The sequence below is a fragment of the Rhipicephalus microplus genome, chromosome X (assembly GCF_043290135.1).
Source record: "Rhipicephalus microplus isolate Deutch F79 chromosome X, USDA_Rmic, whole genome shotgun sequence".
In the NCBI taxonomy this organism is placed as follows: Eukaryota; Metazoa; Arthropoda; class Arachnida; order Ixodida; family Ixodidae; genus Rhipicephalus; species Rhipicephalus microplus.
Window position 1 is genome coordinate 107,863,113 of NC_134710.1, and position 23,816 is coordinate 107,886,928.

Here is a 23,816-nt window from a genome sequence, read left to right on the forward strand (position 1 = left end):
ATCCTAGCTCATACGAATGCTGTCAGCTAAATAAACAAACATTCATATAATCACCACGTTCAACTTGAACGTGTGAAACGGAGTATGAACGATGTTCGAACGTCGAAACGCTGCCATCTTGCAACTGCACAACATGCATGCTTGTGGAAGTGAGCGTAGTTGCCAAAAGAATATTTCACTAATTATTCTTTATTGATTGCCGTTCGCAACAAGCGGCAGGAAGACACTGTAGAATTTCCCAACGCAGGTAAGAATGTGGACATGCTTGATATAGCAGCATCTTGGGCAGCCTAGAATATAACACTCTGTGAGAAATACACAGAGCCTCAAGCGGCGATTTCATAATACACAGTGCGCGGAAGAATGCGCATGCGTGGTGGCACGTGTCGACACAACGCTTTACTTTTTGGCACAGCGCGGGCAGCTACACTCAGCGTTGGTTGATGGCGGTTCGCGCTTTTTTCATCGTGCAAAGTGCGCGCAATGTTCCCACGTAAAGCAAAGGACATGGCCGATGAAGGACTACTGCCCCACAATACTTTACGGTTGGTAGCGGCAGATGCTCGTGACAACATGCCAGGCAGACACGTTCCAAGTCAGAGCCAGGTGATATTCTTGTGGAACACTCATGCATACACCCCGACTTGCCAATTGAGACCAAAGGACATGTCCCACGAAGGGCAACTACGTCGGCATATCACGATTGTTGGCGGCAGCTACACAGCAGTTCCGGAAATGCGCCAAGCAAGCTCGACTCAAGAAAACTGCAGGTGAGCTCTTGTAGAAGACTTCCGTGAGTTCGTGTAGCCCGAATTACGGCACGTAAATCACGGAATGCCTTAGCTTCTTTTCCTTTCTGGGAATGTGACAGTGCCTATATTTTTGGCATTACGGTGCCTTCTGAGACCTCCGGTGCGTTACGCAGGCTGACTGTATTTTATCTTATTGTGTATGATGACCCCTTGTGTGCAAACAAAAGAATGGTAACTTACGCCTCCTTGATAAAAAGGTCATTGTGCTCGATGTGCGATGCGAAAGTCGTGTGTTTCATTCCGGCAACAATGGTCGCCTTTCGACGGACGCAAAAGGGACCAGTGCAATATTCGATGAAATCGCACGCGAGAACCAGATCATGAAAATTTCAGTAGCCTTTTTCTAAGGCTGTATAATAATGCCATAGTTTTGGCCCATCTAGCCCTAGATATTCAAATTATTAAAGTTTGGTAGTAAGATGATGCTGGACCTTACATGCAGTCATCTTGCGAAAGCCTACACAGATAGGCTGTGGCGTTCAGTAGACTGATGCATAGTGAGTCAAGCGCATGAGGACGCTTTTCCGAGCACTGTGATTTTGAATGCTTCGCACACGCTGGTGGGAAAACGCGCGTGCACAGAATCAAAATGTTATCGCATCGCCGTAAGAATAGGTTGTGCTATTTAATGAGTTGCGGTACCAGAGTGTCAGCTTGTTGCAATAAGCATCGCATTTCCCCGTTAATCGTTAACATATGTTCAAGAAATCGTGATTGCTACGGTTTTTTCATACATTTGTTAGAATACGTCATCATGATCGATAAAGATTCTGCTAAAAAATTTGTTGAAACGAATCGCGTACAGTAAGCGCATAGCGCATCTATAATACGGATTTGGCTATGAAGTGTCTAAGGCAAACAGAACTGGCCGATAGGCATGTAAACATTCATGCACTGCACTAAACCATCCCTTGCGCAGCAGATTTACGATGTAGTTTACGCAATGTGTTTGATTTTTTATTGCATGGTGTTGTATTCTGCAGTGAGCAGAGTCGACTGCGGTCTGAAGCAGAGAGACTATGGCTTATGACGTCAGCTGACAGCAGTGCCACTGCACAGCCGAGTTCAAGCAGTGGAGCACTTTTGCTGCACAGTGCTATGTGAGTGCCCAGTAACTATTGCGCATTTGATTGAAAGAAGCCACGCGTGTGATAGTCATTACATACAGATCAATGATTCCTAAGGCTAATTCTCTTTCTCAAATACTCTGCAGTTTTTACACAAAATGAGTCATTCTGAAAACAATTATTCTTGAATTGTGCCTAATAAATATCATGAACCTGTTGCCAGGCAGATTTACATAGCTTGTCAGTAAAGGACACAATGAAGGCAGTAAAAAAGTTTAACTTAAGGGCTCGTTTTCATTCGCCACCATATTGATGTGGACTAACAAACAATGATGCCAAGATAAATATAGGGGATGTGCTTAGAAGGAATTTTAATATAAACTTGAAAAAGAAAACAGGGCGTAAAGATAACTTGGCACAACCAGACTCCAAAATTGTGACCTTCGAATAACACGTTCGATGTTCTACCACTGAGCTACGGATATGGTCATCCCACCGTCCACATTATAGGCTATATGTGTGCATTAAACGCGGGAGCAGCAGTCGGCACCACCTGTTGCCATTGCGGAAATTGGAAGGTAGCACGTTATTAAAAAATAAAACGGTTTTTCTGTTGAAGACTTTAGTTATAAGAAATATTTCAGCAAATGTTTTAACAGAGCTTTGAGTGAGCTTTTGATCATAAAAGCATGTTAAACATTTGCAATTCCGACAAGACTTGAAATGACATCATGAACGATTGGTACGCAAAAACCATGGGCAACCCTTCAAATCCGCAGTATGTATCAGATGACCTTCGGACAGCATCACCATATCTAATGTTTGTTTAGCAAGTCCTAACACCTTTGAAGTGTAATGGCATATGTTTTCATAGGTAGGCAAACTGACTAATTAGTCGACTCGGACTCGCTCAGACAGGGTCGTGAATCCGAATCTGAGTGATATTGGGTGAGTAAAAGATTAATGAGTTTGAGGCTAAGTGAGCCTAATTAAAAACAATTTTAGTTAGTCTTGAGTTTAAGTCACTTTCGTTGAGCCAAGTCTGAAGAGTCGGCGTCCATGTTTGCCTAAGCGCACGCAAAGACTCCGAGTACAATCTTGTGTACGGCGTGACCACCCTTACTGGGCATGCGTGCCCCTCTTCCTCTCTCCTGTCCTACTGTCTACCCTCTCGCGCCTCGCGATGCCGACGCATGCAGCGCCTACTAGTCTACGCTCGCTTCCTCCTTTCTTTCCTCTAGGCATCCTTCCCAGCGGCATTTACACCGCTATTACGCATCTATTTCCCTTCTGCCCTCTTCTATGCCCCTCCCCCCTCTCTCGGCTCGCAATTCCGTCGCAGGCAGCTACTGCTAGCGGGTTTCTTGATTGAAACAAAAAAAAAACCCACAGGTCACGCTGTACTGGCTACTACGTATATGTAGGCACTGGATATTGACCTCAGTGTGTGAGTTTCATCGAATCATGAACAGGCTTCTAGGCTCCAGGACGCAGGGTACTCGTTCTCTTTGATGTTGGCTGTAGGTCACCAGGCTATTAGAGAAGCTCAAACATGGAACGGTACCATTTTAGGAAACGGGTGGGCTGACTGGTTCTAGATATAAGGTGGTAAAAATACCTTATGCACACAGGCTATCGCACAGGATAAAAAGGGTGGCTGTAAAATACGATCTAAAGGAGGTTTTTTTGGCCAAAAGCAAAATCGGAGGAGTGTGCGCGTTGGTGAAGGAGAAATAAAAAATGCAGCCTAAAACACAAGCTCAAGTTTGTTGACTGTGCACACAATCTATGTATTGTATACCTCTGACATGCGGTTGTTTATATAAAGGGCTGACTTTCAGGTGCGTTAACACGAGGCTAAGGGAGCATGTGTCAAGTCGGAAAGGTCACCCTAACACACATTTACCAATGCATTGCAATGAGTGCGCAGGCTCTCCTTGTTTTAACAACACTAGCTTGATGTATGGAAATAAAAACTGGACTTCAAGAGAAACGAGGGAAGCCTATCTCATAGACAAGCAGAACGATAACTGTGTTAGCCACCCTTGGGTAGCCTTGCTGGCGAAAGAAATTCGCTCCTATCTATTCTTCAATGAACTTGTGATCGTTAGTTGTGATATGTGCGCAGAGCAAATGTTTTTTGGTGACCAGAGTGCGCAGATCCGAGGGGTGTTGAGTGAATGTTTTCGAAGAACGAACGAGTTGTTAGATTGCGCCCGTTTCTCTTCTGTGTCCCCGTGTGCTTGCGCAAACATTTCAAGAAGGAAGTTTCCTATAGTATTGCGAAGTAATTCGCGAATAGTGCCGACTCGAATAATTGATACATTACTGAATTTTTAGTTAACACACGCCTATATATGCATGTACATTGCCACATGAACAATTTTATTAAGGAAGTGTATTTAGAGTAACAAGCGAAGGGCCATTGTTCACGTCGAATATTTTGTGGCCACTAATTACGTCGTGTATTTGCCATGTCAAGTACGTATCACAGCAACATACACAGAGGCATGACCTAATCACAGATGAGAACATACACGGAAACGCGCACATAGAATATCAAGACTTAGCCGATATCTATATGCTGTAGCAGCCGTTTGAAGGGTATTACTTTGGAATAGCACACTGTCTACTGGTTAGCAGCTACACAATTTAGAAACATAATGGACGTTTTTACACATCGCCCTCAGCCCTTTTATTTGCAGATATGGGTGTCATCACTTAGCACGGAGTTTTTATTCCAAATTAATCGACAAAATAGAGGTTGGACGAAACTTTTCTATAGAGCGCCACGATTACTGAAAAATATACAGTGGTGTCTACAAGAAATCTGGCAGCGTATATAGCTTAGTAGTTATCTAGCTAATAAAGACCAAGAAGGCTGTGGTGGTTCTTGGGCCCTCAGGCGCAGAAACACAGGACAAGGACAAGGAAAACATTTATCGGCTTCACACACAAAATAATCACAACACTGTGGCTATCTGGTCAATACACTGACTTCTATAACGCAGTCCTACAGTCCTTATGTCTACGCGCACGCGAGTAAGCAACGCGTCCTCACTACTCGGAAGTCTAATTCCATCGGGTGTCACTCCCGCTCCCGCTGAAGACAAAGGCGTCGACGACGCAAGCTCGCCACGGGAAGGTTGCTAAGTGCACGGGAGCTCACGAGCAGACCATCAGCTGCTCGTGTCGGAACAGGTGGCCCACGCTGCGGCTGACTCATCATTGAGGTCGCACCGTCAGTTGGTGGTTGTGCCGGACTGGCCCCGACGTGACACCATGGCCACGATCTCGGTGACTGGTTGTGCCAGACCCTAATCTGGACAGGATCAGCCACTCGCCCTGGCCCACACGCTCGTCCGCCACAGGAACAGCATGTCAGGCCCCGCCCGGAACTGCCACTCGCCTCAGGAACACGCCACGCTCGTTCTGGCCGGGTTCATGACACCGGCTCGTTCGTTCGGTTCCCTGAGGCCCACCGCCTAGCGCTCTTGCTAGCTGGCCGCGTTCTTCCTCTGCCCGTCGCAGTTCCGAAGCTCACGCGCTCACGCTCGTCTGACCACGCGCACACGCGCACGCCTTCGTCTTCGTCGGTTGTTTTTTCGCTGTCGCTTTTACTTTCAGTTACGATGTGGGTTGTGCGAAGCACTCTCACCACAAGACATTCCTGGTTAGTTACGGCAAAAGTCTCAAGCATTACTAGCTGCTGGCATTTAGTAAACAGATGCGGGGAAGGTTGTAAAATACGCTCGAAACATGTAAACACAATTGCCGACTGTCTACTACTAACGTTTTTCTTAAGATTGTGCTGGCCATGCAAATACTATAGCTAGCGGGACAACTACCCCTATGAGAACTCGTGTGATTGCATTGCATGAGATAAGTCATTAAACAACTATCTCTCGACCATGGCGTGTTTTGCCCACTTTCGCACTTCTTAATGCATCTGATGACATCAACTTTATGTTTTTACAATTATTCTTAGCTCGAAAAAACTATAAAAGTATGCCTGTCCCATTTTCAAGAATTGTAGGAATGGAATAAACCTGCCCAGTCATTATCGAAGTAGGAATGGGCTGAGCCTTTATTATGAGGAATTGAAAGGAGTGAAATTGTGGCAAGTTGTTATTCCTCGGTATGGAATTGAATGCAGTGGAGGCATCCAATCTGCATAGGCAACGGGTACGCCAGTGACCTCTTTACTGCTAGGGCCGCGTGATACCACATTTGAGACTGCGAGAGTCTTCAATTTCAAAACGTGGCAGATTCGTTCTTGTTCATGCAGATACGTATCGTGTTCTACGTGCAATGTCGAGCGTTATTATCGTAGGAAACTTAATTTCTTCACTCGAAAGGGATTTTTTAGTCTCTTACACCAGAACTCTTCAAAAATATTGCGATATTTTAGCACAAGTAGGACTCGGTTTCTCCTGCACATTGGTTTAGTTAGAAATTCGCCACTCTATCCCCAAAAGATCAGCCTAGCCAGCTGGTCTGAGAACTGGCTAACCTCCCAGCCCTTTCCTTTTTCTTCCCGTTCCGCCTGACAACAGGAAAATTGTCCATGTACATAACCTTTCGCCTTCTTCACTTATAGCGTAGTTGCAATGCCGTTCTGTTGTTGGGCTACATAACACTAGACGAAAACATTTTCTGTCTCTAGGGTTCCTGCTGCAAACGGCTATGCAGAGTGGAACGCTACGAAACACCACGCCGACGGCAAAGCTTTTTGTGATGGTAAGTGATGGAATAATTCCCATCAATAATAGAATATGTAAGCATGGCTCACCTTGGATTTATTCACAAAAGTTGATTTCCCAATGTTATTCATTTATTAGTTATGACACACATCTAAGAAAAGCATTTTAACGCGATAGCGTTAGAGAGCTCGTGTCGCAGAAATTCCGCTGTCGCCGTCAGCACCCTTGGTTGTGAGCGAAAATTCGTCTGTGAGCGAAAAATTGAGATAGCAGCGAATAAATTAAAGAATATAATTCTCGATCCCATTGAGAGAATTTTACTCGTTAGCGTGGGAAGCAGTTGTTCGACCACAAAGCTAAGACGCTACCTGCGTTACCTTCAGCTGCTCCGGCAAACGACACCACATAAATGCCATGTAATGGAAGGAGTTTTCTTAATGAATTTTGTTGTACAGGTGTCACAACGAAACCGAGCCCATTCGGTGAATTGTAGGCACATTTTGGAGGCCATCAAACTACGTCGAAAAAGCCCCACCGCGGTGGTCTAGTGGCTAAGGTACTCGGCTGCTGACCCGCAGGTCGCGGGTTCGATTCCCGGCTGCGGCGGCTGCATTTCCGATGGAGGCGGAAATGTTGTAGGCCCGTGTGCTCAGATTTGGGTGCACGTTAAAGAACCCCAGGTGGTCTAAATTTCCGGAGCCCTCCACTACGGCGTCTCTCATAATCATATGGTGGTTTTGGGACGTTAAACCCCACAAATCAATCACAAATCAAACTACGTCGAAAAAGGCCAGGGTAGTGCAGCCATCACCGCTAAAAACACACAAGAACATTCAAACAGCTCTAAAAATGGACAACTACGTTGATCTAGTGGAAAAATATATTGCCTAGGCATGCATAGATGTGCAAAGCTGCCGAACAGGATGCACGCGCCTGTCAATTGTGATAATTGGACGGCACGCAATACTCTATCGCAAAGACTTGCAACTGTGCGGGTTTTATTTGACGCTGATAGCATAGAGTTTCTTAATATACTCTAGAGGGAACTCTGGTGCTAGTGTCTATGGGAGCTGCAACACACAGCGCTTCAGCGAGCATGGGAATAAAGGGTAGTACACACACTTGTCTAATTTTTGTACTTCTGGCCTGCTTCTGGCTCCGTGTGTGTTCGTGTGGCTTGGAGCTGTTTTTTTACGAAAACATAAATTGGCAAATGTTCACCGTTTGCGCTTCACAACCTTATTCTTTTAAGCTTACCATTTCGAATCAAGTCACTAAGTTCAAAAGGGTTCGTTCTTTCTTTCAAAACAAAACCGTAACCAGCAATAAATGAAGCCGCAAGTACGATTCGCCGCCCGCAAGTACAAAAACTAGGCAAATGTGTGTACTACCCATCATTCCCATGGTCGCTGAACAATCGCAGCGCCAGAGTGCCCTCTAGTTAATTTTGGGAAACTCTATGGCTGATAGAACCATTCGCGCGCAGGCGTGTTTGTGTGTGTGTTTGTTTGCCATCTGTGAGACATTGTGAAAAACGTGTCTCGTCTACAGCAGAGTGCCGTTCTAGCGCAGTCACTGCATTACTCTAAATACGTCGCGCTTGCGTGTGTGCGTGCGTGCGTGCGTGCGTGTGTGTGCGTGTGCGTGCGTGCGTGTGTGTGCGTGTGCGTGCGTGTGTGTGCGTGTGTGTGTGTGCGTGTGTGTGTGTGTGTGTGTGTGTGTGTGTGTGTGTGTGTGTGTGTGTGTGTGAGAGAGAGAGAGAGAAACAAAACATATTATTAAGTATTCACTTAGTGGTTGAAGGGTGCACTAGGGGCCGGATTTCGCTATCGTGTTCAACTCTTGAGCCTGTTTCACATGCAAGCGATTTTGCTCCAAGAGCGGAGCGGCAGCCGCCACGCGAGGCCAAAACAGGTTTCTACCGCGACTACTGTTCGCTCAAGGGAAAGTTGCCAGAGTTAGAAAAATTCACTTGCGGCAGAGCGACTAGTGACGTTGTTTGACACGTGTTGCCAGGGGCTAAGTCGAGGAGTGAACGCGTGCGCTGCGGGGAACTCGCTCCGCAGAACTCGCTTCGACTGAGTAGCAGGTGACATCCGTCCTCTCCCCGGCTCACAAATGTCTCACGCTGCTTTCAACGAGTTGCTCATTGCAGAAGTTGTGAAACGACCTTTTCTGTGGGACGTCAAGGTAGAGGATTTCCGCAAGAAGCATCAGAAGAGCATTCTTTGGGAAAAAATTGCCGAGCTCCTTAAGAAGTCGCATACTTTTGTGAAGTAAAAGTCGTCGCTTGAACTGGCCATGTTGACTGGTGAAGTCGAAGTGCAACTGTTTTCCTTTTGTTGCTCTCGACGATGCTTCCACCGGAGTGACAATCGTGTGCGGTACCTTTTTTTTGAAGTAACATTATTACTACTTTCTTTCTTTTTTGCATTTTCATCGAATGTTACTCCCACGTAGAGGAGCCGCATGACACGCCGTGCTTCTGTGTCGCAGCAAATGTTGCTGGTTTAACAAACGATTAATTTTGGTGACGGTGCATAAATGAGAGGGTTCACACAAACGAGAGAGCAAAGGCGGGTGCTAAGGCAGTCGACTTGAGAAATACCAATCCACACAGGTCACTGAAAAGGAATTTCGTGATGTCACTCAACAAAGAGGGGGCGCGAAGCAAAAGTGTGTTGCGTGAAATGATGTGATACTTCGGTTTCCTGCTCACCACCACAGCATTTATGAACGCAAATTTCCGCTAAAGCAAAACTCGCTGCGTCGTCTCGGATCTGGGCCACGCACAAGTGCATATACAGCAGCCAAAGAACCAGGAGAACGAGCGTATCACGTATACCATGCTACCTACCGTTGGTGAAAATCTTCCTGGGGTGCTTTACTGAATCATTGAAAAACCTAAGAGGCTTGCTATTTATGGTGGAAGCATGCGAATTCTGGCGCCAGAAGAAATGTAGACCATTCGGAAAATCCCGATGAAGAGTGTGTTCGCATATGCCACAGGGTGACCACAAACACGGCCGAAGCTTAGCACTGAGAGTTCTTATACAAAATTTTATTTTGACTCGAGCGGACAGGTACTGGGCTGACAGAAACCTCGTTCGGCGTCCCAAAGTTAAATCACTGAAAGCAAGAGCAATGAATCGGAGAAACATTGGAAGTGCTGCGCAAAACACGCTCGCAGTTCTTTAGCAGTTACCTAGCAGGAACAGTTGCCTAACAAAATCATACAAGCAAACTCTCATTTGCTTCTTCATGGTCAGTTATATGAGCGCGCAAAAAAAAACCATACGTTAAAAATCCAGGACAAAACAAAAAAGCAACTGCAAACGTTGCTTCTTTGTTATAAGATTCATGTTACACTTAATTCAATCAGTGTACAGACGCGTAAAAGTCGAGCGGCTATTGATGATGAACCTCGAAGCACACGGGTGTGAAAGGAAGGATACTTGGAGGAGAGCGCGGCTTTTAGATACCACTGAAAACAGCGATTAACCGGCGCCTTCCGCGGACAAAACTGCCCACCAGAGCGGCGGGCGTCGCGCAACAGCAGCGGTAGCAGCGGCGTATGTGAAACGAACGCGCGTGAAATGAACGCGCATGTGAAACGAACGCGCGTCCGCGCGTCCTCCCGCCGCTCATCGCCGCTCGGTCGCTCTCATGTGAAACAGGCTTTAAAGGCAAAGCTAAAGCGTCCCCCATTTTTTTTGTTTCAACATGAACAAGATGTATACGGAAGACGGGAGGCACACAGATGAGCGCTCACTCGTCTCTGTCCGTAAATATGCACCCGCACCAAATAGCCCGACTTTCAGTACTATTGCAATCGACATAGAGGACGCGCAGCCAAATGTTTTCATTTGTTACTGTTTTGGAACCATATGAATGCGGAATAGTCACGTTCCGCCCTAATTTACTGAGCCACTTTTTTTTTGCGACTCTTGCATTTCTGTTTGTTTTGAGCATAGGCCGTACAAAAGAAAAAAATAATAGAAATTCCACATGTTTTTCACTACTGTCGTAGACTTTCATAGTGTTCTCAGGGATACTAACGAAGTTATCGGAAAGACTTCCAAAATGACTTAAATAGGGGATACTTGTGATGCAAATAAGCAAAAACAATGCACTGCCAGCTCAAGCCAAGAACATTTGAAGATAGTCAGAATGCAACATCACACGAGCTCCTATTGCCGCTCTAAACTTCCGTACACATCAACTTTCGTAGCGCTGCCATATTAATTATCAAAAGATGTGACTTTAAACCTCGCTGCATTGTCATCGTTTTTTATTTTCTGACCGACTGCTATAAACATTCTGAGATTTTGATTTTTTCCAGACTGTCCTCACGAATCATTGTCACAATCACGAACAACTACGATTTCTTGCAGGGCGTATGCATGCGGTCGAAAACAGAGTGGACTTGCCACACCCAGTATCCAGCAGCGGCGCCTTTCATAATGCTATACCCAGCCCAAGCCGTACGGGCATAGGAGTTCCAGCATGTGGTGGAAGCGACGTGTGGTGAGGGTAAAATTTGAAGTACCTTACAGCGAAGCAAGCTTATCAGATGTAGCATAGCAGTAGCGTGTGACGTCACAGAAAAATCCGAGTAGGTATGTGTCAATAAAGGCTCATTCGCGCCGAAAGCGGGGCGGCCAAAGCGGCGAGGCGGCAACGCGCAAAGCGGGAAAAACTTCCTCTCCAGGTGGCGAAAGCGGGAGAAAAAATTGGCCCCGTATCTGCTTGTTAGTCTGCAAATGTCGTCGAAAGACGACAGTCTTGCGTCTGGAGAGATTGAACAAAGCATTTATTTGATGTTCTGCGCAAGAAAATCGGTGAATGGTATTTTGGAGGCACTGCGTTAGAGTGCCTCGAGCGTGCAGCGGAGGCGAGCGCATCAAGTCTCGTCACACGTGAGACATGAGCGCCACGCGCGCCCGTCTCAGAGGTGATAAACGCTAAGGTCCTTAGAATAACTTATGTACGCCTTTTCTAGTAAAAGACGCACATACAGAATATATACGGGTTTGTTATGGTGACTCATATGCGCGATAATTGCTTTTTAATTGGCAATCGCACAAGTATGAACGCTGAATCTTGAGCAACATTTGTGGGCTCTGCGGATGTAGTCGGCCGTTCGGGATATTCGCTGGTGCCGTTTAAGGTGCCCAGTACCGTTAATTAAAGGTGGACAAACGGACAGACAGACCAAAATTTTTGCGTCGAAGGACCCCCAGAAAGACTATCGTCTTTAAAACCAGGTGGCAAGGGCGATCGCTCTTGGAGCAATTTTTTGCCGACTGCCGAGGCTCGTCGCTTTGCCGCAGCAAATCAGAACGCCACACAACGAAGGCGCGAGTGTACGTTTGGGAGAAGCGCTGCCACGTCACAGGGACATGTGCGCAAAAGCGCGATATGGTCCCTCCTTGACCATATTTTTTCTAATCATGATTCCCCAATAGAAGCTGGCACTATCGACTGCGAAATTACCGATCACTTCCCCGTGTTTTTTTACTTGCACAAGCAGGAAAAAAACAAAACTGAAACCTTCAAGCATTCTATACTTGATCGTGAAAAATTTTTAAACCTTGTATCAGAAATAGACTGCTCCAGCATATTCAATGTCTCGAATCCTGATATCGCTATACAGCAATTTTCTGATGCAATGATCAATGCTGTCGGTGACTGTACAACAATAATAACTTCCAATAGGCGTTACACTGCCCCTCGGTGCCCTTGGCTTTCAAATTCCCTTCTTCTTGCCTTGCGTAAAAAAGATAATCTATACAAAAAGATGAAGCGCAAACCTTTACATTCTAATCTCCGAGCACGGTATAAACGCTACTCTCAAGTTCTGTGCTCGCTCCTTAAAGCCGCCAAGCGCCGCTACTACGACAATGAATTCAATAGGTGCGGTAACAACATAAAGAAAAAATGCAAGTTAGTTAAGGAATTCCTGAATAACGCTACTCAGCACAAGCCCATCAAATCCATTGTTCAGGGCGACTGATCATTTACTGAACCTGCAGATATTGCTAATGCATTTAGCAATCATTTTTCGGGTGTATGCTCACAACTTCCCTCGTGCCCTTATTCTTCTGACCTTTTGCGTTGCTCCCAATCGTTTTTTCTATTTCCTACTTCTTCCGACGAAATCGAACCTACCATTGCAGGATTAAAGACTACCGGGCCTGGCTTAGATGGTATTCATGGGTTCCATTTGAAACTTGTACGTCGACTTGTTGCGCCACTACTTTGCTATATATTCAACTTAATTTTTAAAACCGGATTATTTCCACAGTCCTTGAAAATAGCAAAAATTGTTCCTGTACTCAAAAAAGGTGACGCGCGCTTTATGGATAATTATCGACCCATTTCTATTCTTTCCTTCTTAGATAAGGTTCTAGAAAAACTTATTGAGACCCGTCTTTCCCGCTACCTTAAAACATTCAACTTACTCACCCCCTCTCAGTTTGGTTTTCGTGCTGCCCTATCAACTAATATTGCGACTGCATGTCTAACAGATAAAATTAAGTCTTTCATTGATCACGGCGACGTTGCTGCTGCTGTTTTCATAGATTTTTCAAAAGCATTTGACACCATTGACCATGACATTCTTTTCACTAAACTGGGGCGTTATGGCATTACGGGTCCTGCTCTAACTTTGTTACGCAGCTTTCTTTTAAACAGGCAACAAATAGTTTCTGTTTCCACAGCAACATCACCCCCGGTCACAGTTAACAGAGGCGTTCCACAAGGCTCAATCTTGGGCCCACTTCTTTTTTTAATTTACATTAATGACCTTCCTCGCTGTTTAACCTCTTCACAATGCGTACTATATGCTGACGACACTACCATCTTTAACTACCACCGAAACATGTGTACCTTAACGCAAATGCTCCAAGCTGACCTATTTTCCCTCGAGCGATGGAGTCTCTTCAACAAGTTATCTATTAACGTTCTTAAAACTTGCTTTCTGCTTTTTAGTTCCCCCCAAAGAAAAATTTCCGAGTTCCCTTCCCTGTATATTTCCGGTATTAAAATTGAACTTCGTCGTAGCACTAACTTTCTTGGCGTAATAGTCGATTCTCACCTTAAATTTCATGAGCACGTAATCTTCATTTCAAAGAAAGTTATGTTCGGCATAAGAGTTTTGATTAGAGCTAGACCATACTTCAACTTGCAAACTCTCCTAATATTGTATTACGCTTTTGTCCACAGTCACCTAAATTACTGCATTTCTTCCTGGGGTGGTACGTATCATACCCACATCGCCCCATTAATAACACTGCAGAAACAAGCGTTACGCATCATTACATTTTCCCATCGACAAGCAGAATCTTCCCCGCTGTTCTATCAGCTCCGTGTTTTGCCCCTTCATCATCTGTTTAGGTACAGCATTGGTATTTTATTTTTTAACGTCTTGCACGATCACCTTGTCTTAGATATTCTCCCTCATTGCATCACTAATAATCTCAATTCAACGCGCTTTGCCTCACGCCAGAATCTCTTACTTCCGTGTATACACACTAACTACGGCAAACAAATGATTCTATTCTCGGCCATTTCGCTCTGGAATTCACTTACCTCTGATATTAAATCTTCTAAATCACTTTGCGTTTTTAAATCCAAACTAAAGACTTTCTTGTTAGGCCCTTCTGTTTGATTGAATTGTAACTGTATTATCATGTCTTTTTTTGTTGTGGTATCCATATCCACATTTTTTTAATTAGATTGACGATGTATTCCTTGTTTTTTAGTGTTCCTGCTTATTATTCTAATGGTTTTTTGTTTTCTTTTGTTTTTTTCATCTTTCTCTTTTTTATGCTATGTTCATGCTGTGTTTATTTGCTGACAATGTATTTCAGTGTTGCTTGATGATTACCTTTTTTTTTTCGTGGGAGGTCCCGCCTGCGGTTCTTACCTTGGGACCTCCCAGTGAATCTGTACCCATGCACTTTTCCATGTTCACACTTGATGAATAAAGTATTATATTATATTATATGCCTGCCTATTCCACCGTGCGGCGATCCATAGGAGGCAGGTGGTCTGAACTAAAGCCCCTGTACGAAGTAGAGGGACTTTAGTCTGAACAGGTTCACGCACTCGCTGCCTCGGCGCTTCGGAAAGCCCACTTGGTCGCTTTGCCGCACGGTGTGAATGAGCCTTAACTGTACCGGTAGATCACGTGGTTTCACTTTCACCAACAAGGTGCAAGCGCGTGCATTGCATCATAGCAGATGATTGAAATCACGAGGGGTGCATCAAAACGTCACTTATCACACGGCAGGTGACACGATCTACCTCGCGCGATTAGTGGAAGCGGCCTGATTTCAGATCTAGCGAATTATTCTCGAAATCCCATGATCATGTTAGCGAAATCAGAACCGCACCCTCTCTACTATAGGTGTTTGCACGTGAGGGGGGGGGGGGGGGCAGTGGTGGCGCCGTGGTGGTCACCCAGGTGTGGGGTGCGGCACAAAGAGAGCCCCATGCACTGACGCTAGGAGATGGGGTCTGTGACGAACCTTCCCCCCATCCTCCCTCCCGTAAGAATACACTGCACACGCCTACCTTCTTTACCACACGTGTTCTCGATGGACAGTCGTTAGACTTGCACGTATGTAGAGGTCGCCATGCCGCAGACGCGTGCTACAAGCACCCGAAGAGAAAACCTATCTCGCCCGGAAAGCCGACGACTCCTAAATGCGAGCACGCGAAACCGAAGCAACCTTGACCTAAGCTTTACCGCCACTATTTAGTACACAAGGTGCCACTTCAAGGAATGGCGCAGGGGAGAATCATCGCCCATAGACAGATTTTCTATTAGACCGCCTTCACGAAATTGATGAGCTGTAGTTTTACAATGAAAGCTGTTATGAGATCACAAGAGTCGCGTGCGCTGCAGTGGTCCGCCGCCGGTGTCTGTAACCGTTCACTATCACCCAAAGTGAAAAAAATGATATAAAAAATCACCAAGGACACGTTGGCACTTGAGCCCGGCTCCCCTGCGTACCAGCCCACTATTCTACCACTGAGCAAAGCCAGTGCTTGGAAATCCGTTGCAAACTGACCCAAGCCAGGCTTCATGTCAGGAAATAAATCGCATTATTGTGTGAAATAACGCGCTTTATAACATCAAGGAAAACAGCCAGGTGTCACCAACTGCGAATTGTGTAACAGTGGGTCGTCGAATGGTGCCACTCGATGGAAAAGCGTCAGGCGTAATTCTTCACCGTCGTCCGCCACAGCATCAGAAAAATGGCACAGAATTATTGGTAAGTTGTAGTTGGTATCAAGCTTCTCCGCCGATCTTTCAGCTTTCGCTTAAAATGTGCTGTTCGCTCCGTGCAGGCCTGGCGGTACAGCTGTTATGGTCGAGTATTAGCACGTGTCGTAGATATAAAACTATCATCCTCATTAACCAAGACGCTATTATTCACCTCCCAAGCATTCTATACAGATAATTAACAAGATAAAGTTAAACCCGCAGCCCCGGTATTTACCATGTTTTGTCTCCATCAATTCTTTTTAGCGTTACTACTGCACCCTTATTGGGTGTTTGGCGCCCGCGTTTTCTTTCGTTGTTATTTAGCAGGCTAGGATTCTGAATAGCGGAGTTGGTTTGATTTCTGAGGCACATATGCGCTACAGGAGTTTCTCACAGGAGAGGCATTATGGAAGAAGTTTGCCGCATCTCACAGATAGAAAGTTATCGTAATCATCAGTCGGCAGCGCTCAATCGCAGCCCGAGAAGTCTGTACAAATGGTTAACAAGACAACTCTGAAACATGCCCAGCAACTATGCTGTGTCCCAGCTTTGTGCGATTTAGTGAGATGTGAACAATTTTATTTTTCTATTTGAGCTACTCAAATGACAGGGAACAGATGCACATTAGTCATACATTGAAGAATTTTGCCTCCAGGATGGTAATATTTTTTCCTAAAATACAACAACACCAGTGGCTGTATGCGGAATTGTGTGCTTGCGTTATGCAGAAGCTTGAGCGGCTTAGATGCTATGCGAATACGCGAAAAACAATTTAAAATGTCACAAAACTCTCAACTGCGCGTAATAATGCATATAAGGTGGACAAAAGTGCTGTACGGTATGTGGCTAATGTATTTGAACAGGCTTGTGAGTAGCAGTTTTAAATAATCACGGTCTTCGTGTGATAATTTCAAATGAAGGCTGTATACAATAATTTCAAATCTACGTTTTTTTATTGTGTGAAAGGATGTCAGTGGAAGCTATTTATATTAATTTATATTTGAAAATGTTATATTGTTTTACGTGTAGTGGTAAAAAACTTTGTACTATGAGAAAGTTCATTAAGAAAGTCGTACGTTAATCCAAAGCATGAACTCTCGCGATCGTTTTTTTTTTTAAAGTAACATAATCTTTACAACCATTCAAATGTACCAACGATCAACAACGCATGCAAGAGTAGCTCCGGAACATTGGCGTCATGTATTACCAAAACGAGCTACAGTGAACGAAGGAAAATGACAACCTTCCTTTTGCTTTGTTACATTAGAGTAAACGACCGTGATCGCTTACTTGTGTAATCTACGCCACCTGAAACCACATTACCACGCTGTCGAAGTAAAGTTATTTTGTTTAGGAAAATATGCATTGTATAATTTGGCAAATCCCGTAGAACAACATTCTGCCGATGCGCTCAGCTGGAAAGTCGTGCTCGGCTAAGATAAATAAATACTAAAAGCTGTGAGTCATGCGATGTTCGGGTGGAAGTCATTTTCAGAAAAAAAAAAGTAGTCTCGTGACTTGATCACCAATATTTTGTCCGTTTTAAATGCACAAAAGTTTGATTAGAGCTTTTGTTCAGGTGACTGTACAAACTGTCTTGTCGCAATGAGTAGTATATAGTGTATGAGTAGTCAATAATTATTGAATATTTACGTCAAGAATATATTTTACGTCTGAACAGAAAAGCCTGTGTGCACTTCTCAGAAAAAAAAAACAGTGTGTACCATATGCACCGGTCATGAGTTGCTGCGCAACACTGCGAATGAAGCCTAAACAGAATGCCTAATGCTAAGCAGGTCGATTAAGCGTGCAGGCCTTGCATAAAAGCTATCACGTTTTCTGCAAACTGACCATCGATAAAAATAGGCTGCTGTCCTTCAACCAAATAGTGTATCAGCCATATAAGATTGCGTTGTCTCATCTCGTAGGGATGCTACACTGTAAACCAAATTACACCCATATAGGTGTTTTATAGTGTCTATAACTCACACCCCAACACCCCACGAAATGGGTGTATCAAGCAGGGCTACACCTATATCGTGGGGCGGATTTCCGAATTTACACCCTATGGCACAAACATTTCTTCGGGTGTAAAGACAAATGTACACCCAAGTGGCCTTAAGGGAGTGAGGGTGTAAAAGCGAATGTACCCAAGTAATCTTAAGGGCGTAAGGGTGTAATATTGCTATGACACCCTAACACCCTTAAAAAACAAAAGTAGTGTAGGGGTGTAATTGCTCAAACAGCAAAAAGGGTGTGGGGGTGTTCATGCTGAATAATGCCCCAACACCCATGCAAAAAAATACCATAATTCGAAAGTTACCCCTTTCCAGTAAGCCCCTGTGGAAGCACGTGAAAGCTTACCCTTCAGCTAGACCTTTCATGTGCAGATGTCCTATTGTAGTGGCTCCTGCCACAGTGTGGTAATCCTGGCCTTAGCACAGCTTTTATGGTCCATATATGAAGCACGGCATATAACACACGTAATCCTAGCTTAATGCAAAGGCATCACTCAAAATGAGCTGCCACACACAACACAACGTTCACAAAGTCATGCCATTGTGCAAAACGAAATCAAGCTTTATTTTATTAGGCACAGAGAACATACAGGATTCAGACACAAATTGTACCTTAATCAAAAGTCTTTTTCAATTGTGCAAAGCAGAATGCCATTTGCTACAAAAGAAGACCAGACATCAGACGTCAATGGTACGGCATGGAGCTCTAACGACCAATGCATGCATATCAAAGTACAACAAAAGAGCCTTTACTTGCACTTAAAAATGAAGAACTAATTTTAACACGCTTCAATGCAGCACAAAAGCACAGTGCAGTGAAGCATACAAACAGCAGGAAGAGTAGTGTAATGCAGCATGCCTTATTTCTCTAATATACTGAAATAATATATCAATGCACACTACAATTGCCACATTGGTACGCCACAGTTTGCATGTGTTGTGGCATGCCTTATGCATATTATGCAAAGCTAGTGGTATTCTAATGAATGTAATGACAAAACAGTCTTAAAATGACATTTTCATTTCACAATAACCCTTGTGTGTTCAGACATTCAGAATACTGGGGAAATAATAATACAGGAGTGAAAACAATGGGCAAAATTAGAATAGCTTAACAGTGTCACTAGATACTAACCACGCAGAATAATTGATTTAAAGATGTAAAATATCAAGCGCATCACATAATATGTCCCTCTGAAACAATGCAACATCAAAGAACATAAAATGGGCACACAAAAGCAGGGTGAAAGAGTAACCACTTACAGCTAGCAGAGGTGAAGCAGCCAAGCTATCATCTGGAGCAATATTTTGGAGCATTATATCTTGCTTTTCTAGGGAGAAAATCTAAATTTGGAGCAGGTTTCAGGAAAAACAAACACAGCATTTTTGAGCTTGAAATTTCAAATTTACAGCATTGATTGATATGTGCAGTTTAACGTCCCTCATATGACGTTTCTCATAACCACCTTATGGTTATGAGAAACGTCATAGTGGAGGGCTCCGGAAATTTTAAACACCTGGGGTTCTTCACGTGCACCCAAATCTGAGCACACGGGCCTACAGCGTTTCTGCCTCCATCGGAAGTGCAGACACCACAGCCATGATTCGATCCCACGACCTGGGGGTCAGCAGCCGAGTACCATAGCCCCTAGACCATTGTGGTGGGGCTCCAAATTTACAGTAGTACAACAAATTATACTGAATCACACACACAAAAAAGTATATGTAGAAATTATTTGACATACGCTAATTCATTCAAAATACACGAGAGTGCAGCTATTTCAACAAAAGCACTCTTGAACTGTCCCACAGTGCAAACAATGCTATCCTCCCTATATACGAATGCTCCTCGACTCAAATCTCATCCTTCACTTGTACTAGCTGAGCACAGCGCCACCGCTTGTCTAAAAATGACGCTGCGTTTCTTGAGAATCGCAGCAGATTATCCCTGATATTGAGTGACTTGCTCTGCCTAGAGACTGCGCTGGAATCAATTTTCTCAAGTCAAGGTGAAGCATTTAGTGAAGGGACGTTCTAAAATACGGGTGTAAAACTCGCAGTAGCATTTGGTGAGCTTGTCTAACTGTTTGACAGGCGACCCAGAAATTCCAGATATTCGTAAAGGAGGAGCTCAACGGGGTGGCGAAAAGAAAAAAAGTGGCATACGATTTTCTTTATCGTCGCTTAAGGCTGCGAAAACCTCATAAATCACTCTGAAAGACGGCCAGCACTTATACTAGTACTCGTTATTGAATGGCATCTGCATGGCAGAGTAATATAGGGACAAAAATATTTTGTGTCCTGTAAATCAAAAAGCACTTTTCCGCAGAGCGAAAGCGTATTCTGGCGAAAGCGACTTGAAAAGCGTTATGGACGTCATAGAAAGGGGGGGGGGTAGAACTTTCATTTAAACCGTTCTACTCTTTTCTTTTGCTGTGAGGTTAGAATATAGTCAATTAAAAGTTATAATTACGGTTGACACATCTGTATTAGATTAAATGATGATGACCCCGTCTCGATGGTTTAGTCGCCAAAGTACTCAGCTGCATTTTTCATGCAGGCGAAAATGCTGTAGGCCCATTTCCTTAGATTTGGGTGCACAAGAACCCCAGGCGGCCAAAATTTCTGGAGCCCTCCCCTAAAGCGTCTCATAATCAAATGGTGGCTTTAGGACATTAAACTGCACACATCAATCAATTGGGTGGTGATGCGCAAACTTAAGTTGAATAATGGATTTTATGTTTCTTGATAAAATTAACAATACTGAGAAATAATTGAGGCTGGTTGGGCATTTCATAATGGTTTTGTGCAAAATTAGGAAATTGTGTCCAATTGACACAATTGGCACGGCTGCTGTTCTCTTGAACATGCAAATATGAATACGAAAACATCATGTAATATTTTGCTACAGACATTAAACATGTGCTGTGAATAGACATGAATGCCTGAATTGAATAGTCAATTTCATGTCAAAACCACGACCGCACAAAGAAAACACATGAACAGGACGGGTGCTCACTAGCAGCTGTTTGTAATTTATAATCATAATATACTAAATATTCATACGTACAACCTTAAAAAGGTTGCGAGCCGGCATGAAGTACTGATCGTGTTCATGCCCCTAACAAACTAGCAAAATTGCGCCGGTGCATCGCTGAAAATCATGCTGAGCAGCTGAAAGGCTGTAAAAAGAAGCATGCGTGGCCATTCACGAAGTCTGCTACTGAAGCGGTTTACAAAATACCCTTATCGTGCAGAAAGACACATGTTAGCCAGACGACGAGGCGCTGCGTCAATGATCTAGCGAGGAAGCACGCCATTACGGCAAAGAATAACGACGGTGCCCGTTCAAGAGCACATGTCACTTCATGTGGATTCACACCAAGAGCCATTTTGATGGGCTTTCACAAAAGAAAAGGGGTATCAATTGCGTTAGCAAAACTTCACTCATCATGTATGAGCTGGAAGCACGGTATCTAGCGATCATGTGTCCTATAGCGTGATTAGGTAAGGGACGGCCCGAGTAGGTTGCACAAGCGTTGACAAAAAGTGGGTATATATCAGCCTATTTCCTCAAGAAATCAACAATTGCAAATGAGTGCCCATTCCGTTTATGTGTTTTCTTCGTTTGTGTGGTCATCGTTTTGTTGCGAAATTGACTAATATTTAAAGCAAACATGCACCAACTATCCCAACAGCAAGATCTACTACATATTAATGCTACTGCTGCACATGTAAACAACAATAGCACGTGCAGTTAGTTCCCTTAGAACTGTGAAAAAAGTGGCACTATACAGTGCCTCAGAGGAGGCACTTTCAGTATATTTTTTGGTAAATAAAGGGCTTAATAAGCATAGGACCTTTTTCTGTGTTCATGACACACTGTTAGGGTGATTTCATGCTAAACGCCCAGCCGTTTTGGCGACCATTTCAAATGCATTCGAAAAATATTGTGCTGACTAACTATATTGAAAGCAGTGAAACGGTAGGATATTTCGGAGAGAAAAAATGTTTGGTCGCAAGGTTGCCGTCGGAACTTTCCGGGATGTCGTTTGGGTGTGTGTGATAAAATTTATTTTAAAAGTACGTTCTATACCAAACTTGGTCTACATGTTGAGTAAAGGTTCTTGTGTAAGGTGTTTGAAGCTCAGTAATATTATTGCAACTATACTGGCACATATGCTTCTAAGAATTTATCCAAAATGTGCTATGTTTGCAATTTCTTTATTGCAATACTGCAGTTTGTATGAATATCTGTGTAGTGAATACCTACTCCACGCAAGGTATATTTTGAGGAAAAAATATTTGAGACTTATCAAGCTGGTAAACTTTATGAGAAAAAAACAAATTCTACAAAATCGTAATTTTTGATCATATTCAGATGCGATTTACGCCATGTGGTGGCTTAACTAAAAATTACCTTTACACATAAATTGAAAGCAAATGAACACTTCTTTTCATATACTATCATTGAATTTTTTGTTTTAAGGAAGAAAATATTTTTTAGTATTCCCATTGGTGCCTATCTTCCCATTTCGTCATACAACAGCTGCCACCTTGAAATTTCCTATTTTCATCAATGGGAAAGTTCAAAACTTTTCTTCCTTAAAACAAAAAAATGTAATGATAACAATTGGCACATGAAAATACCTTTTTTTCCCTTTCGATGTAGGTTTGAAGGTCATATTTATTTGGACCACTCCACAGTGCAAATCTGGTCTCAATATAAACGAAAATGACGATTCTGCGAAACTCGTAATTTTTTCTCGTAATGTTTAGCAGCTTAAGAAGTCTCATAATATTATTTCCTCAAAATATACCTTTTGTGTAGTTAGTATTCAGTAGTCAGACATTCATAACACATGTTGGCTAAGTTCTTGTAGGCATAGTAGACGAAGAAAGTGCTTAACAGCGCAAATGACAAGAAAGAACAGATGAGACGAGAACAGAGCCCTGAACAAACAACCAAAGTTTATTGTAAACCAACTGCAATATACAGAAAACAGAATCTGCGCATAACCACACATTATAAGCAGAATTGCACATACATGCACCATAAGGCCTACCTTATCGACAACCGGTCATATAAGTGGACCCCAGATAACTAACTTCACAGCAGTTAAAAAAATTGAGGGTGCGCTAAGACAGGAAGCGCCAAGTTCTTGAATATAGAAAGCTTCACTAATCTCGTGCTCGTGCCGAATTTTATATCCCCCGTAATCAAACACTTGTCAAGAATTGGCTGTCAACAAGACTTATTACAATGGTCTACCAAGTGGCTAGGAAGGAAACCTTTTAGAGAGTTAGCGTGCTCCCTCAACCGATCATTCATGCATCGCCCTGTTAGGCCGATGTCCACAAGTAAATAATATCTTGTAGAGAATAGCTAAAACACATTCAACATGGTGCATAGCATATTTCTTAGTGCATGCTTTTTTCTCAGGTCCTTCGCTGTTGACCCTGCGACATAGGCCAGCGAGCTTGTCGCGTGCGCACAATGCAACTCTTACACCTATTTTTCCAGCGACCTTCTTTAGCCTATGGGAAACTTCGTGTACGTAGGGAATAACAGCCTTGCTAGAATGAGGCTTGTTCAGTTAGCTCTTGCTTTGTGTCTCATCAGGCAATCTTAGTGACGTTAGGAGAGTCTCGGCAATAGAAGTTAGCAGGGGATTAGAAAAGCCTGCTTGTTGAAGGCAGTGAACTTAGAACGAGAAACTGCACTCTATCTGGCGGTGACAAGAGTCAGTTAGAATTGCCTTTAGGCAGGAAAAATAGATGCTTCGCTTGATTACCTTAAAATTAGTGGACGTAAAAAGAAGGCTTTTCCTTGAGAAAGGTTCATACCGCCAATATACATGGTCAACCAAAAAAGCATTTCCAAGTCAAGGCATCGTAACTTGTCGTCATGAATCGAACTCCGACTTTAATTCCAGTTG

At 43.7% G+C, this 23,816-nt stretch overlaps 1 protein-coding gene across 2 annotated transcripts in view; it reads left to right on the forward strand.

Annotated features, from left to right (window-relative positions):
* The first annotated feature begins 419 nt into the window (after positions 1 to 419).
* LOC119175447 (uncharacterized) overlaps positions 420 to 23,816 on the forward strand; it is a 44,072-nt gene continuing 20,675 nt past the window's right edge. The window contains exons 1-4 of one of the 2 annotated variants that reach the window (XM_075881259.1): positions 420 to 770; positions 1,796 to 1,912; positions 6,546 to 6,619; positions 10,977 to 11,109. In XM_075881259.1, the coding sequence (XP_075737374.1) occupies positions 484 to 770; positions 1,796 to 1,912; positions 6,546 to 6,619; positions 10,977 to 11,109 (611 nt within the window). In that variant the 5' untranslated portion in view covers positions 420 to 483. The remainder of the gene's footprint in view (positions 771 to 1,795; positions 1,913 to 6,545; positions 6,620 to 10,976; positions 11,110 to 23,816) is intronic. The other variant, XM_075881260.1, reaches the window with a different exon arrangement.